Here is a 17,229-nt window from a genome sequence, read left to right as displayed (position 1 = left end):
GAAAGTAGGTGAGACTTTTGTCCAGTAGGGCAACTGGAGACCTGATTGGCTGTGCAAATGAAAAAATGCTCTTTCAGAGGAAGCTGCTAACACAGCGTTGGTTTTATTGTCTCTCACTTCTCTTTCTGAGGATATTTTTAGAAATTACTCCTCTTCTCCCCTTGGGTTTCTGGTATGTGTGTACATGCATGTGTGTGTGTCCGACTCCAATCCCTATGGAAGCCATTTTGTGGCTGTGCCTGCCACCCTGTTTCTGAATTCCAAGAGTGCATATGGACTCAAAAAGGTTGGGGACTCCTGCTTTACAGGCTGGATATAAGATGTTATGACTATGATTCAGCTTCTCACACATTTACATGCACCACTTACTCTCCTTGCAGTTTTACTTTTTATGCTTTCTAGAATACACATAAAGCTACATAAGCAATTATTCAATTTACATATAGGCAGAATACAGATCCACCAACCAGCAGCTTTCCATAATTTAGCAGTAAGATTTGACATGCACAAGAAATTGTTATTTAGTAGAAGTATTCTCTAGAGAGAAAGTCAAGCTTGTCAGGCACTCCAGCCTCATCATCACTCCTTACAGCCTGCTAAATACCAGACATACAAGAAGCTACCTTTCAAACTGCATTTGCAATAGAGGCACCCTCACAAGATGTGACAGGGGAAAAAAAACCTTCTACACATATAGAGGCACAGCCATTCTGCAGTGGCTTTTGACAAGGAACTGCCAGCAGAGTTAATTCTGTGTTCTATTAGCAATATTTGTTGATAACATCCAAAAACAATTTTCTGTAGGAAAGTTGCTTGGGCTATGGATGAGAATGCAGCCTGGACAATTTACTTACACAAGATCTTTTAACTATAACCAGATGAATGCAAGCAAGAATGCAATGGGGGTAAAGCAAGGTGGCTATTACACTTCACCAGTTGTACCAGATCCAAGAAGTTCAACACAGTTACAGTGGCTAATTTAATTCCAGTAGACTCCAATATCAGATACATTTAAGAAGAAATTAAGGACAGAAGCAATCTATATACAAGCATGCAAGTAAAAAATAAGGGAAAAAGAAAAATGGAAGTAAACCATACCCACAGACACTGCCAAATTGCCCCATGGGTAAACGTGTGTGTTACATGCCAACAAGCTGCTTCTGACTCATGGCAAACCTATGAGTTAATGCCCTCCAAAATGTTCTATCGTTAACAGCCTTGCTCAAGTCTTGAAGACTGAGAGCTGTGGCTTCCATGATTGAGTCAGTCCATCTCATGTTGGGTCTTCTTCTTTTCTTGCTGCTTTCCACTTTTCCTAGCATGGTTGCATTTTCCACACAAGCCTTTATTACAAATCCCAACTAGGATCTGATTGTTAATCCCCACAGGGCCAACAGCAGCTCTGCAGAACCAATTCAAATTAAGACAATGGCAAATAAGGAAAGATTTAAAGCCCCACCTTCCCAATTTGAAACTGGGCCTCTGAATCTGCTCTTTAGAAAGAAACAAGTCCATGAACCTCATCCATGACTCTCCCAGTGTCACATCGGTTTTGGTCAAACATGCTGAAAACAAAATGCCCTTAAGCAGTGTATGGCCAAATACACTGCAAAGCACACTTAAAAAATGAGGCATGGCAATGGACAAAAACATGGCCTAGAGATTAATAACAAATGTGAAACATCCATGTCTTAGGGAAATAAACCATCAATTGATCTTTGGGGTAATATTAAGACTGATCATAGAAACCACTCTTGTAAGCCAATGGTAGGACCACAAGAATTAGGGATAAATACTGTCCTACTTTGCCAGCACTGAAGATATATGCCAGACCAAATGCAAATGAAAAGCTTAGTGGAAGGGGGCAGGGAGGTGGCTTTAAGCAAAATTAAACACAGCTTCCTGCTGCTGCAAAATTCCACTATTTCCCAGTTCCATTAGTAACTTCAAATATTGTGTTCAAACACAATATTAACAGGGTTGTTTTTTTTTTTTTTAAGTTGTTTCATGAGCAAAGATGCAAGTCATCTTCCATCTGTGACTAGCTGAGAACAACGGGGGCAGGGGGGGAGAAGGGAAAAGAGAAGAAAGGTTTCCAGATGACAAGCTGCTGATTCAGAAGTTTGCCTTAGAAGGAAGAAAATTCCCAGGCGTGGTTGACAGCAGCTGCTGTACAAAGCACTGAATCCCAGCACTCTCCAAACATGTCAGGCATGTTTAGAATGAGCCATCCTTGGGTTTCTCAACATGCTCCTCGGCCCCTCCTTCCCTCCCTCCCGCCAATTCTCCCCCAAAAGGAATACCAGAGAGAACTTGTGCAAGCTGAATGTGATCACTGCCTGCTGCTGCAGCCTTCTAGAGGGAGCTTTCACACACTTGGGATTCAGCAATCCATTCTTAACTGCTGTCTACTGGACAGCTTTCAGCATCTTGAAATTTTTATATTTCCTCCAGCTCTGCTGAATGCAAGAGATGAAAAGGCCGTTTTCCTTCAGCCACAGTTTCCTGTTTTTTTTTTTTTTTTTTTAAGCAATTCACAATTGGAGACTTTTAAACAGCCATGGGCTGAAAAATAATGGCCAACCCAAAAGTCAAGAATGAACACCTGAAATAAAGTCTCCCCACCCCAAGAGTCTGATTAACAAACTCAAATGGATAGTCGTTGTTTACTAACACTTTCCCAGACTACTTTGAGAGAAATATACATGCACAGCTCTGATCTTTCTGTTTTTCTCATCTTTGTTCTTTTTCACTTTATTCCTGCATACCTAGGAACTCCTCAAGCTGTCAGCAATCTCTGTTTTACCTGTGTGTGGCTCAATTTTGGTTCTCTACTGGTTGATACAGGGCCACCCATTGTACTATTAAATGAAAAAGCTACAAGTCTGTCAAGAAACACAGGGGCACGGGGCATTGCCAGATCCAGGTTAGGAAACTCGTGGAGATTTGGGGGTAGAGCCTGGGGAAGGAGAGAGGCATCACTGGGGTATAATGCCATGGAGTCCACCCTCCAAAGCAACCATTTTTTCCAGCGGAACTGACCTCTGTAGTCTGGAGATGAGCTGTAATTCTGGGGGATCCCCAGGTCCCACCTGGAGACTGGCATCCCTCAGAGGGAGGGAGATTCCTGAGATTCCTCAGAAAACATCACACACTACTGTGCTCTGGAGATAGAGGGATAGTTTACTGTTCACTTAGCCTTATACCTCAGCAGCTTAACACATAGGGTTGCCAACCTCCAGGTACTAGTGGGAGTTCTCCTGCTATTACAACTGATCTTGAGCAGATCGAGATCAGCTTCCCTGGAGAAAATGGCCGCTTTGGTCATTGGACTCTATGGCATTGAAGTCCCTCCCCAAACCTCACCCTCCTCAGGCTCCACCCCAAAAACCTCCCTCCAGTGGCAAAGAGGGACCTGGCAACCCTATTAACACTGTAGTGCTAGCGCCCTGACTGCTAAGGAACCAGTTCACCTAGCCAAAACCCAAGTTGTCAGTGCAGGTAAAGTGTATTTTAAAGTTGGTGAATGCAAACCAAACATGCAATATCCCCCACCCTAATTGTTATTATTTTATTGCAAGATACTGTAAACCATCAGGTTATTATCAGATAAAGCATTTTCCTCCAACACTACAGTAATCCCCTTGCTAAAACTCTTTTAAACTTCAGAGCACTTAAAAGTTTGTAGCATCACTGACAGGAGAGAATTATGATTAGAAGAAAACCTGGGTTGGAGAATGCAGACTTCGCCAGTCCTAACTCTGAAAGGATAACGTAAGCTGTTCAGGATATCAGCAGGCCAATTTCTCCTCTTCTTCCTTTATTAACTGAAGCTTTAATGTTCTCAGTATTCTTTGGCACTTAAAAAGCAATGAGCATGTGTACAGTTCATTCGTTTATCAAGGATGCGAATGTGTTTAAATTTACTGACTTTCTGCGTAGATCTGGGAAGTCCCACAAATATATGGAAACCCCTCTTTTGTCAGAGGATGGCACTATTCCAGTGCCCTATGCATAGGCAATGGATCACCAACATTATTAGAAGTGTCAATACAGAAACAATTCCAAGTGAAATATGTACTCTTTTACTAACTACCATCTTTCCAAGAAGCCCTAACTACCACCAAGCCTGCCGCAGACTGTGAATAGAGTACTTCTATCCCATTAACCACCAGCAAGAAAAATCAAAGCACAGAACAGCCCAACCTACAATCTAAGCACCACAGAAAAGCCAGTTCACATGATACCAAGTCCTGAAGTCAGTGTCCACATTTCTGAGAATGCAGAGGCTGACTTATCATGCTCACCAAAGAAGCAGCATTTCTTGGTTATGGGCTTCCTAGTCCACCCCTCAGTTTCTTAACTACCAGACTTTAACATCTCCAGTGTCTTTGAATTCCCTAAACCCACTCCACAAAGTCAATACAGCAGCACTTCCAAAGGGTTCCCAGGTTGCTCATCTGCATTGAATCCCCAATGGTCTCAGGAACAGTCACCGCCCTTTGTCAGAACAGTACTTTGCAGCTGACCATCTTCCTGCTTTCACTTCTTAATACACTTAGTACTGATACTGATGTGAGCTCCATCAGGTCTGTATTAACTTCACAGCAGCTGTGTGGAGCTGCAAAGTTTATTTGGGACAGTAACGGTACGGAACGATGTAGCAGCTTGTTTACTTATTGGGGGGATTGTTCTGGGAAATAACTTCCACATGGCAGAAGCTGCATCTAGTAAAGAGAGAGATCTGGATTCAACCCTCACTTCATCCATGAACCCGCTAAGCAGCCATAGTCAAGCCACTATTCTTTCACCCTCAGCCCCGTATTTGCAATAAATAAATCTGATTTACAAGATTGTTCATATGAACTGTTCTCAATGCTTGAAATGTGCTATAAAAATTATTATTGGCAGCCTCCTTGCTTTCTGAAAGCTGATTGGTTCCTTTCTGATTTTGAGGATCCTGGCTAGCCTGATCTCGTCATATCTCAGAAGCTAAGCAGGGTCAGCCCTGGTTAGTATTTGGATGGGAGACCACCAAGGAACACCAGGGTTGCTGTGCAGAGGAAGGCACTGGCAAACCACCTCTGTTAGTCTGTTGCCATGAAAACCCCAAAAAGGGGTCGCCATAAGTCGGCTGCGACTTGATGGCACTTTACACACACACACACACACACATCCCTGGATGCAGGAACAAACATGCTCCCCCTCCCTTTAATCCAACCTGCCCAGGGACGTGCATAGCAGATCAAAATAACATAGGTAGCACTATAAAAATGTATACCAAAAAGTAAAGGGAGGAAGGTTTTCTCTGATCCCTACACACATACTGCTTTTACAAAAAAGAGAGAAACCTAAAAAACCCATCATGTAACAATGACAGAGAATTCAAGCTTGTTTTAGCCAGAAAAATACAGTATTTCTGAGGGAGGGGAACTAATACCTGGATATGAGTTAAAACTCAAACTGCCCTTTTCACCATTTTTCTCAAGCTACCTCCCCAAAAGTAAGTTAACAACCTTTCTGCAAGCAAGAAAAACTGCAGCTACTTTTTGAAGAAAAAGAGGGCACACTGCCATAGGTCACAATTATACCATCCCATCAAGCATTCAGATTATTTCAGGTAATAGCTTCAGTTACTATTCAGACTAAATCTAAAAATGGCAGCAACATAACATCTTTTATTAAGTCTAACCAAAATATCACAAAGTGACAAGCAAGCACTTGAACTCTTGAGAACATTTCTTAGGCAAACCGAATACGAAGACTGTTGTGTTTTGTTTTTTACTTCTGCCACTCCCTTACAATGTGTCCTACTCGGGAAGGTCAGAATTTTGCCTAGCTTTCCTCTTCCCAAAGGAAAGTAAGCCTTTGTTTCTTTTGGTTTATAATCCTTTGTCCCAGTTGTAGCTTGGAAATCTGTTGTGTCTCCAGGACCATCCAATACAACTGAAAAGAATATAGAAGGTATTGTGAACTGAAGACCTTTACAACTGCAGACTTGGGGGGCTTCTCCATCATTCCATGAAAAAACGTTTTTAACCCCCTGCCCCTTTAGCCATAATTTATAATAAGTATCCAATCTGCTGAAGAGTTCCAGAAAGCTATATTTTAGGTGGCCCTAACAAAAGGTAGAACTAGGCCAGAACCTCCTCAGCTGTGGCCCCTACCTGGTGAAACCATTTGTCTAAGGAGACCCAGGCATTGAAAGATCTGGGACAGTTTCAAATGGCCTGCAAGATGTTCTGCCAGGCTTATGGCTGAGGACAGCAACGGTTATATAGGGACAACTGCCAGCTTGAGTCCTGGACCCCACTCCTGTTTTCTTTCGCTCAGTCTCACTAGCCTCTCCAACTGTCATCCAGGCTGTCTTTGGTTTAATTTAGACCCCGAATCCCTGTTTAGATTTTAATTGTATGGCATCTTCAATACGGAGTGGAAGTCATTTCGAGGTGCCATCATCCTTCAGTTTCTTGGTTGTTTTTTATATCAGTTTTATTGGGAACCTTTATATTGGGAACTGGGGTCTTTATATTGTGCTGTGTCCCCTGTATTTTATTAATAGTTGAGTTTTGTGATGTAAGCTGCCCTGAGCCCCACTTGGTGGGGGAGGGCGAGATATAAGTATGATTAAATAAATAAGTAAAAACTCCTAAACATCAGTAGGGCAATAACACCCCAAGACAGCTATGTACAATCTTCTTTAGACCAAGACTTTTAGAATAAGAATCAGCTGTGGCAGGTAATGACTTTCTCTTGCACTAAGAATGATGCAGTGTTTCCAGATGTTTAGAGCTTTTGTGGGAGTGAGCCAGAATATTTACCAGCTGTATTCATTACAGTCAGGGACTGGAGACCCAGCTACAGACATTTAACCTCACTTCAATTTTGTACTTTTTTGGTGAAGACATTTCACAACAGGATACAATAGCAGATGTCTGTCTCATGTTTTTCACATGTTTTACCATATAAGCTGTTCTCTGTTAGCAGCTCTGTTGGGCTATGGTTTTCTAAGGGATGTATATGCATCACATTTACAGCAGGTGTCTGTCCTAATGTTTAAATCCATATCACTTTCATTTCCATATCCTGTCTTTGATATAAATGTAGCTCTTTGTTATAGCATATAGTGTATTTGGATGTTTATGATTACAGATCCTGTCAAACTGTGTCCACATCTGAGTATTTTTCCAATTTAAATGTCTAGTAATAGTCATTGCTGCCCCCCACTGCCCAGTCTAAGTAATTTTTCAGTATTAGTATACAGCCACCATGCTGCTGAGGGGGAGAGGTTAAGGATTTTTTTAAAGGCCCTAGGTATACAGTTAGAACAAGTCATCAAGAGTGCTTGCAAAAGTTACCAGAAAACAATCCTGTAAACTTTAACTTAGTGCTCCTTCTCTTTTCCTGTGGTATAGTCAATACAGTGTTGAACTAAGATCTGGGAGTCTTGGATTAAAATACACACTCTGCGGGGGGAGTTTCCTGGGTGACCCTGAGCCACTGACTCTCTCAGCCTAGCTTACCTCACAAAGTTGCTGTGAGGATAACATGGAGGAAAGGAGAACCATGTGGCCACCCTGAGTTCCTTGGATGAAGGGCAGGGATTAAAATTTACTAAATAAATACGTTTTGGACTGCTTTTTACACACGAACAATATGTGCAGTTTATTTACAACTGCCTTTGTAGCGAGTAGTTTATAATTCTGAAGCACAGGCATGATTAGGGATAACATGCCAGTCAAACTAATGACCGTTGCTGACAGGAAACTTGACTGAAGTAATTACTTTTTATTGCACTAATCTTCCATTGGAATTGTAATGAAGCTGTTCAAGACCCAGGTGTCACCTACTTGGCTGGCCTCTTCTGCCAGCACCCCCACCCCCATGCACCATCTTCATTCCACCCAGCTGGCCATTTCTTCCATGGAGAGAGTAGGTTCTGCTGTGGCCCAGACCCAGACTTTTTCAGCTGCTACCCCTCTACCATGACATAACCCTTGCAAAGGAGGCAAGCCAGGTAGGTGTCCACCCAGATGGTGGGCAGAGCAAGCTGTAAGTACATGTATGCATTCCTATTGGTGCCAGAGTTACATGAGACTTCAAACTGCACAGAACTTTTGGGAGGCCTAATGGAAGGGAAGGAAGCCAATTCTTAGCTGCATTTGGGCTTTGGCCACGGCTATTGGAAGACAGGCTAAAGCCATGCCACCTTTCCTTGTCTCTCTCAGCATGCAGAACTCATCTGAAGGAAAGCTGGAACTTTTTCAGGGAGTGTTACCAATGAACAGCCCCGTGATTGCTACATTCCTGAAGCTCTCCTATACAAGCCTAATGTCAACAAAGGAGACAGAGTGGTGATGTAATGTCTGAGGACATGCCACAGAGTCAAGATAATTTTATTCTCAAAGCAAACTTTAACTCTTGCATGAAAGAGGCAGCAACCAGTAGCTTTTTGTTACCAAAGACCTAGACAAAAAACTGTATCTTCAGCAAAATAAAAGCTGGTTAGGAAAGTAGCAGGATAGGTACAAAATAAAAAATATCTGGCCATCAAAATGAATTCTAATCCCTTAAGAATGTCATGTTTGGGCACTGTCTTCTCTAGTTACCTTTTTGACAGCAGAAATAATCAAATATTATTGAGAACACTGTTACAGAAGAGTCAAATATTCTAAGCTAGAGACCTACATGGTACACATTTAACTGAGAATAAGGTCATAGGCAGTTTTCTCCACACACATCCCACCGCTTCTATATTTACTGGATATATTATCCTGTTTTTATTTTAGGCTTCTCTAATGGTATTATTGCCTTGTTTACTATATGCATTATATTCATCTTTATTGCACTGTTTTTACAATTCTGTAATTCATCTTGAATCTCAATGAGAAAGGCAGATAAATGTATTTAAAGCATTTATATGCTGCCTTTCCATCCAATTAGGAGGCAAACAATTTAAAAGACATTTTTGAAATAAATAAACTCACAAATATTGTACCAGACAAGAAGACATAGGAATTGCTCTGTATTGTGTACTGTTTGTGTACAGGGTTAGCAATTAAATATGTGCACATTCACATGCTAAGCATGTGTATGTACACACAGAGAGATTTTACCATGAGCTGATGCCTCCAAAGGGCTGTTTCATAAGTTCGCTCAACTTTTGGAAATTTAGTGTTCAGGTGTGTGCCACTGCCATTAAGGTTCAGGGGGTGACTACATCTTCTTCAATGGCAGGACAGAGGGCATTTCCTCCCCTATGAGGATGCCTGGAGTTCACAAGGACAGTGAAAACCTCTCTTATGGCAAGGTTTTGGTTTAACTAACTGAGGTCAGGTAGCTATGGATAGTCTGAAACATTATGGCTGTTTGCTGGTTCTTGCTGGATATTATCCAAATTATTTTTCAGGATACAATGTTGATTGCTAAGGTGTCGGGGTTTTCATTCTGAGTGTTCCCAATTATCTTTTAACTGCATAAGCAACTGTGATCTTACTATGTAATAATTTTACTATGCATGCCACTTTGAGGATATTTTATACCAAAAAGTAGGATAAAAAGATTTTAATAAATAATTGGTCAGGGACTGGCTGAATTCCCTTTTACTGGTTTAGTGATCATAGTATTTTGCCCCTTATAGTGGCACAGATATATAGGTCAAATCAGTGTGGTGTCATGGGAAAACCCTTTAAAATCCATTTGGGCCAATCACAGCCTCTCAGCTTGACTGACCTGAAGAGGTCTGTGAGTTCTGTTAGTCATGTATTTTAATGCCAGGCCTTAAATACAACCAGCCTTAAACACCCATTTATAAAGAACAGGAAAATTTGAGGCCTAGTGGACTTTACCTGATCACGATCCCCTGCAAAACAACAGCTTTTCATGGTGCACGAATTAAAGTAACCCTGGTTGTCAAACTGGAAGACAGGCAGACGGGAGTGGATGTCATAGAGGACTGGAGGCAACCGACGTCTGAGGGCGAGTAGCTGTGTTCCGTTGCTGTTGAACCGCACACTCATGGCACTCTGAAGTGACAGATTCCCACCATACCGAAGCAGGGAACTAGGAGACAGGAAACCAAGAAATTGGCCACCATAATCCATTAATGCAGGAGTATTGCACTGTATCACAGCAGCACAGCAAGGGAGGAAAAGGTCAACACGTTATCCTATGATCCAAAATGCTCAGTCAATTTTAATCAGACATCCTTCATCAATTTCAGGGGTGGGTGGATGAATTGATTTCTAACACCAAGAAACAAAACCAAAAAGAGACACCTATACCTTCAGACTAGCTTATATTAGATTTAGCAAGTTCTAAACAAGTGGCTGTATTTACTGCAAAGGCCCTGATCCAGTTTAGACTGCATGACTGAAATCATCAGGGGCTGATCACAACTAGCCTGTTCTGTTGATTTCTACAGGATTTTAGTATGACTGCAACCCTATGCATACTTACTTGGAAGTCAGCTAGCACTAAAATCAGAGGGACTTGGTCTCAGGTAAATGTCAACAGGATTAGACCGCAACAGGCCTGTGGCACATTAGAAGGCCAACAAGTTCAGTGTGGCAAAGCTTTCATAGTTCATGCACTTTGTATATCAACTGAAGTATGCTGCTGTTTACACATTAATTTTTTGTTTCTCTTTTAAAGTACCTCAGCATTATTTGCACTTAGAACCTCCAGCTGCTTTATGGACCGATCTGGTTGCCCTGCGACAATGTACTGCTCTGTTATGAAGATTTTCTCTTGTAAATTATGGCTCATGGAGCACTTAGATGTATGAAAAAGCCAGCTGGGAATAAGGTATCAATGAACACATAGAAAATCCCACAGAAAGGATTTTTGGTACAGCAAGATTTGACTTGTAATGTAGTAGAATCAAATAAAATATGACCTTTTCTAGCCATCCTAAAACAAAACCAGCTTACAGTTCGTTTAAAGGATGGAACCTCACAGTTGTGGTAGTCTGGAGAATTTGTTTCTTCATGACCTCCCCACCCCCATAATATTCTCCTTGATTATTCACAAGAAAGCCCCCTCCAGCTGTCATATAGTTTTTGCTATCCATTTTCCTTTACTGACTCCATCAAGTAAGACTTTCAACAGCTCCGGTTTTCATCTTTAAAAACAGCTAGATTTGTCAGAGGCATCACCACCTACTAATTGCCAAGCCATAAAATCTTCAGCTGCCGATGTCTGCAGATCAAACTGTTAGAAGCACAAGAGCAGCCAATCTAGTTCTTTTCTGTTCAGCTGGCAGCCTCATTGTTAAGCCCTTCCCCTTTTCTCATATTGTAATACCAAGAGCATTTGTTTGAAAATCCAAGTAATTTCCAACAGAACCAGCATCAGTGTTTTACAGACTGCATTAATAAGCAAGCCCTCTATACAGAGAACTGCTGCCTCTTCCAGAGAATGCCATTTATAGTATTATGATAAAAATGTCAACAGCAACAAAGCAGGTTTTAATACCTGCCAATTGTTCATAAAAAGGGAAACATACTAAATTCACAGATAACCATGCAGTTCCCTAGCACACCTATGAAGGACAACAATACATTTTATAGGATCTTTTCTCAAGATGGCCTGCAGGTTTATTTCTTTAGAAAATGTTATATGCTGCCTCTTCAAAGATACGTTCAGGGCAACTCACAACTGACACGATAAAGCAAGCCATTAAAAAGCAAACCAATGCCATTAAAACCTAAAAAAAATGATGTAAACCTACAACTAAAATGATGTATATTAAAATGATCACCAGGTCAGAACAGACCATAAACAATTCAAGAGTTAAAAGCCTGGGAAAGTAAGACAGGGGCCGGGCAGAACTCACAGGGGAGGACATTCCAAAGGAGAGGCCATTGAAAAAACCCTGTCTCTGAAGGAAGGGGCATAAAGAGAAGGGCTTCAGGAGAGGATCATAAACTGGTGGGCTGGACAATACAGGTGGAGGCAAAAGCGCTACACATTTTCTAAAACCAAAATGCTGTATTCTAGCACAAACTTAACTACGTGAAGTGGCCTTTAAGAGGTCATCAGCTGTGTAGACAATACAAGTGGTAACAAAACCCAGAACAATGAAACCTTCCATACAAGTAAAGCTTTGTTAGCTTACACATGCTAGCTTCCTATAGTAGCTCAGGGCACAAGAAAAATGACGGAAAATGACAGATAGCAGCCACTGTTTGTAATCAGAGTTCAGTCGCACCTTAGATACCAACAAGATTTTTGGGGCATGATCTTTGGAGAGTCAAAGCTTCCTTTGTCAGATGTTAACAGCAAAAAAGCGGGTTTTAGTTTGCTAATTGTTTCCTTTCCAGGGGGAAAAAAAGAGACAACTGAAACAAATTGTGGGCTGGGTTTTTTTGCTGTTGTTTTTTTGAAGTCTGAAGAGTGTTTGGCAAGTTTGTCAACAAAGCTGAGGGCAAAGATCTGTCATGGGAGTATAGGACAAGACTCTTCTGTTTTTAAAGAAGATACCACAACTACAGTAAAAGAATCATTAAATCTATTATCACAAAGGTTTGTCAGAAGGTAGGCAAGTTTTGCTCCAGCCAACGACTTTAGGAAATTAGTCACTGGAGGTGGAGGAAAGGAAGGAAGGAAGGATGGATGAGAATGTATGAGCAGCAGTACTGGAAAATGCCTACAGCACAGCGAGATGAAAAATAACCTTAAAAGGAAGAGGACAGAATGCCTACAACACCTCAAAACAAAAACTGCCCAAAACATACAGTAATATATTCATCTGATGCCAAGTCAGTTATTAAGCTGGTTTTAAGTCTGTTATTTCTAACTGCTTAATAAGGATGTATGGGGAGATACAGCTAGGCTGCAAGAATAGCATCCCTGGAGATCAGTAAGGACTTTCTCATGCTCCTTCCCTTTTCCATGTACAATACACAGTACAGATGGCTGCACAAGATTGGATGAACTGGCACTGAATCTACCATGCATCTCACTGAAAGAAAGGAGGAGACATGATGGAATCCCCCAAGCCTGCCCTAAGTCAGAAGCCATGTTTTTGAGCCACCTTCATGACTTCTCAGATGTGACAAAGCATGAGACCACAGGAGGGAACCCGTCTGATATTCAAGACAATCACGAAATTGACTCACAAGGAAGTGGCCACGTTCCCCTGGGGGCCCGGACACTACCTTGACAATGGCTCTACTCTTTGGCTTCCTGAGGGCTCATCAAAGTACAGGTCATAGTTAATGATCAAGATTTGCAAGGTAACAGTATTCCTTCTAGGACCACCCAGCAATCAGCCTTAAAAAATGGAGACTTCTCTGGAAAACCTAATAAGTGAAGCTAGGACCATCAGCCACCTCCAGACCTTTGTTAACAGGCACCAGTCAGGTCAGCCACTCAGGTAACTCAATCATTCCACCTATGTAATTCTGCTGTCCCCTGACCTCTTGCTTGGCATGACCATATTTTGATTTCCAGTTCCCTGGAGACACTTTTACCTTGCTTCAGTGGCACACCTTTACAAAAATCCAAACCCACCAACGGCAGCCAGGATTCTGACTTTCCCCCAATTGCAGCAAGAATTATGATAGCCTCGCTATCACAAAGCATCCCAGAACTCCCCGATCATGGATAGAACTCTCACCAGTACTAAGCATCCAAGGCAAAACATGATAAAAATAGCATCCCAGTAAGGGAAAAATGAGATGCATCCTCATGCCCAAAGATTGCTCCTCCACTGCTGAAATAACTGGGCAGAGACCCCCTCCTTCCACCTGGACCCCTCTCCCTTACTACTTTGAAACCAACTGCATCAAGAACTGGGACCAGGCAACATACAAAACGTTCTGTTCTTTAAAACTCTTCCTTCTTCCCAAGTCCCATCCCTTTGCTTGAAGAGCTGCTCAGACAGAACCTGCAACCCTCACCCTCCTACACCCCCACATACTCCATCAATGGGGATACTGTACACCAGGGGTGGGGAACCTTTTTCCTGCCAAGGGCCATTTGCACATTTATAACATCATTCGGGGGCCATACCAGGTGTAGATCTCCCGGTGGGGGGGGGGGAGAGGCTAGGGTTGCCAGGTCTCCGGCCACCACCTGGAGGTTGGCAACCCCAGGGGAGGCCACGCAGAGAAGGCCTGGAGGGCTCTCCCCGGTCCTCCCCCTCCCAGGAGGGAGGGCAGCCAGCGGTGGGCCCGAGCAAACGAGGTGCCAGGGAGGCGCAGCCCGCAGTCGATCGGCAAGGGAGGAAGGAAGGAAAACAGAGAAAGAGGAAAAGGGAGAGAGGGAGAAAGAAATGGAAAGAGGGGGAGAAAGAAAAGGACAGAGGGAGACAGACAAAGAAAGAGACAGAAAGAGAGGGAGAGAGAAAAGCCTTCCCCCACACACACCCCCGCCCGCCCTATGTGACCTGGCCCCAGGCTCCATGCCCTCCCCGCCCCAGAGTCCACAAAAGGCCCACTGAAACCCGATTGGTTCCTGAGCACATGCTCTGCCGCTGGGAGCCACGGGCTTCTTCCCCCCACCTTGCTGCTCAACAGCCGACAGGCAGCAAGAGGGGCTTACAGTGTGCCCCGGCGTTCCTGCACTCTTCGGTTATAGGGGGAAGAGGAGGAGGCGAGAGGAGGTCCAAAGGGCGCCGCAGCAACCCTGCAAGCCGTGGCCCCAGGAACACCCTCAGAGAGGGCCGCCCTATGCCGCGCCTCCACGGCGGGGCCCCGGAGCTCCCGAGGGCCACAAAAAATGTCCTCGGGGGCCGCATACGGCCCCCGGGCCTGAGGTTCCCCACCCCTGCTGTACACTCTCAGCCAATGGAGGGGAGGGGTAGGTTCTGTCTTTGGACAAGACTGCAGGAAGCACACCTACCATTATTGGGACGGCTTCCACTAGAAATCATCTGATGTGCTTGTTGCTACTCATTTCCCAAGGGCTTGTGTGATTTTTATTTGCCATCTAGTTATTTGCAGTGCAGTAATCCCCCACATTTAGTATTTTATATTGCTTTTTCAATTTACCTGCACTTTCTTACTTTTCCTTTTGTTAGTATGTTCAATAAAGATTAAAGCTTAAATACTGTTTCTCTATCTGAGGGAGTGAGCTGTGACTCACGAAATCTCTTACCCTGCCAGAAATTTTGTTAGTCTTTAAGGTGCTACTGGACTCTTGCTGTTTTCTACTGTCTCCCTCACTGTCTGTTATTCCAAGTTCCTCCCTGAGGTATAGCCCAAGATTGTGTTAGTTTCAAGCACAGACAAAAGATCCCTCGACACAGAAGCCTGGGAGCACCTCTGAGAACATGTACTCCAAGCACTTCTGGTAAAATAGAGGTACAAATGTTTTCCTATCCTAACTTCTATTCTGGATGGCCTTTGGCAGGCCTTTGATTTACACAGAAAGGAACAGCCCCAAACGAGGGGCTATTTGGATCTTACCAGGGAGCCACAAATTTGGCTGCACACCATACTTCTATGGCAGAGCAGATGCAATTACCTACATAAAGTGCCAGGCTCAACCCCAGTGAGAGGATCGCTGGGGGAAGGGATCAGGAAAGCAGTCCGACTGAGATATTGGAGCACCATTGCCAGTTGAAGTGGACAACATTGAGGTAGATGATCTCATTTAATAGAAACAGCTTTACACCCCCACCTAGGTTTTTGTTTGCAGCACACACCATATACCCTGATAAAAAGCAAATATGAAGAACAGGAGTCTAGAGAGTGATTTGCCAACTTTATAGAAAACAGCTAGCTGGTCACAGGATTGCTGAAACAAGCTATCTTGGAATGGCTTAAGAGCAAGCTGAAATTGGCAATGACAGTAACATGATATTTAATTTAAAATGTTCCAGAAATTACACAACAGTACCTATATCATTCTCTTATACCAAACTAAAGAGTCTTGTGACACCTTAAAGTATTGTAGCATGAACTTCCATAAACTAGAAATGCTATAGCTACACAATGGCCTTGTAAAGAGGGTTTGGGGCCCTTGAAATATGGAACTGACTTATACAGTAAGACCACTGATCCATCTAGCCCAGCATGGTCCATTCTGACTGGCAGTGGCTAACTGGGGTATTAGGCAGAGACCTCCCAGTCATACCACCTGAGATACTTTTAAAAAGATGTCCATAGAAGTAGATGCTTAAATTTATAAATAAATTCTAGCATTTATCAGTATGTACACTGACACAGAACAGTGCTATATACTTCATTAAAAAGCTTTTTGTTTTTGCCTTCAAGTTGCAGCTGACTAATGGCAACCCCGCAGGTTTTTCAAGGCGTTCAGAAGTGGTTTGCCATTGCCTACCTGTGCATGGTGACCCTAGTATTCCTTGGTGGTCTCCCATCCAAATACTGACCAGGGTCAACCCTGCTTAGCTTCTGAGATTGGATGAGATGTGGCTAGCCTGGGGCTATCCACCACTTACGAAGAAGAAAAGTTTGTGACACAGTGTGGTTTTCTTTATCACCATCTAGTGGCACATGAGTCTCATAACAGCTTGGTATAAGTCACATTGTTCTTGGGGGAAGGGGATAACCCTACAAAAGTACACTTAGAAAATAAACAGCAGGCCATCAGGGAAAACATAGGAACATAATGTTAAGGAGAAAGCACCTAGATTTTCTGCAGAGTATTTAAGAGGTCACTTGACTTAAGTTATGGAGAAAACAGCTAGAACTGAAACACACAGAATTATACCATAAGGTTGGGGCAATTTTAATCTTTTTAAATAAAATACAAAGACTATCTCAGAAGAGGGTAAACACATTTCTTTATGATCACAGGCTAGAGGGATTCAGTAGATCATCTATTCAAATATACATCTAGGAAGAACAGATTTAACCTACAGGTAAAAGAAACTTTGGCTAAAACAATAATGTTTCACTGACTATCATCAATATGCAGATGACACCCAGCTATATCTGTTGATGGGTAGCCAGCCAGGCACCATCCCAGATACTCTGGCCATGTGACTGGAGGCTGTGGTGAAGTGGTTGAGGAAGAGTTGGCTGAAACTGAATCCATCAAAGACAGAGGTCCTGTGGCTGGGTCAGGGAGGCCCAGAGCAGGGGCTTCAACTCCTGACTCTTGATGGGGCTCAGCTCTTATCAGCTGTCTCTGTCATGAGTATGGGGGTGGTCCTGGACACCTCCCTTTCTTTGGAGGCTCAGGTCACAGATACTGCCAGGAAGGCATTTTACCATCTTTGCCAGGACAGGCAGTTGATGCCCTACCTGTCCCGCC

At 43.0% G+C, this 17,229-nt stretch overlaps 1 protein-coding gene across 1 annotated transcript in view; it reads right to left on the bottom strand.

Moving 5' to 3' along the window:
- Positions 1–17,229, bottom strand: part of DCAF5 (DDB1 and CUL4 associated factor 5) — a 47,413-nt gene that overhangs the window by 14,924 nt on the left and 15,260 nt on the right. Inside the window, exon 6 of the mRNA XM_056851407.1 lies at positions 9,849–10,062. Within this exon, the coding sequence (XP_056707385.1) occupies positions 9,849–10,062 (214 nt within the window). The remainder of the gene's footprint in view (positions 1–9,848; positions 10,063–17,229) is intronic.

The sequence above is a fragment of the Euleptes europaea genome, chromosome 6, assembly GCF_029931775.1.
Source record: "Euleptes europaea isolate rEulEur1 chromosome 6, rEulEur1.hap1, whole genome shotgun sequence".
NCBI classification, from domain to species: Eukaryota; Metazoa; Chordata; class Lepidosauria; order Squamata; family Sphaerodactylidae; genus Euleptes; species Euleptes europaea.
Note: the sequence above shows the minus strand (reverse complement) of the source record. Positions and strands in the feature narration are given on the sequence as shown.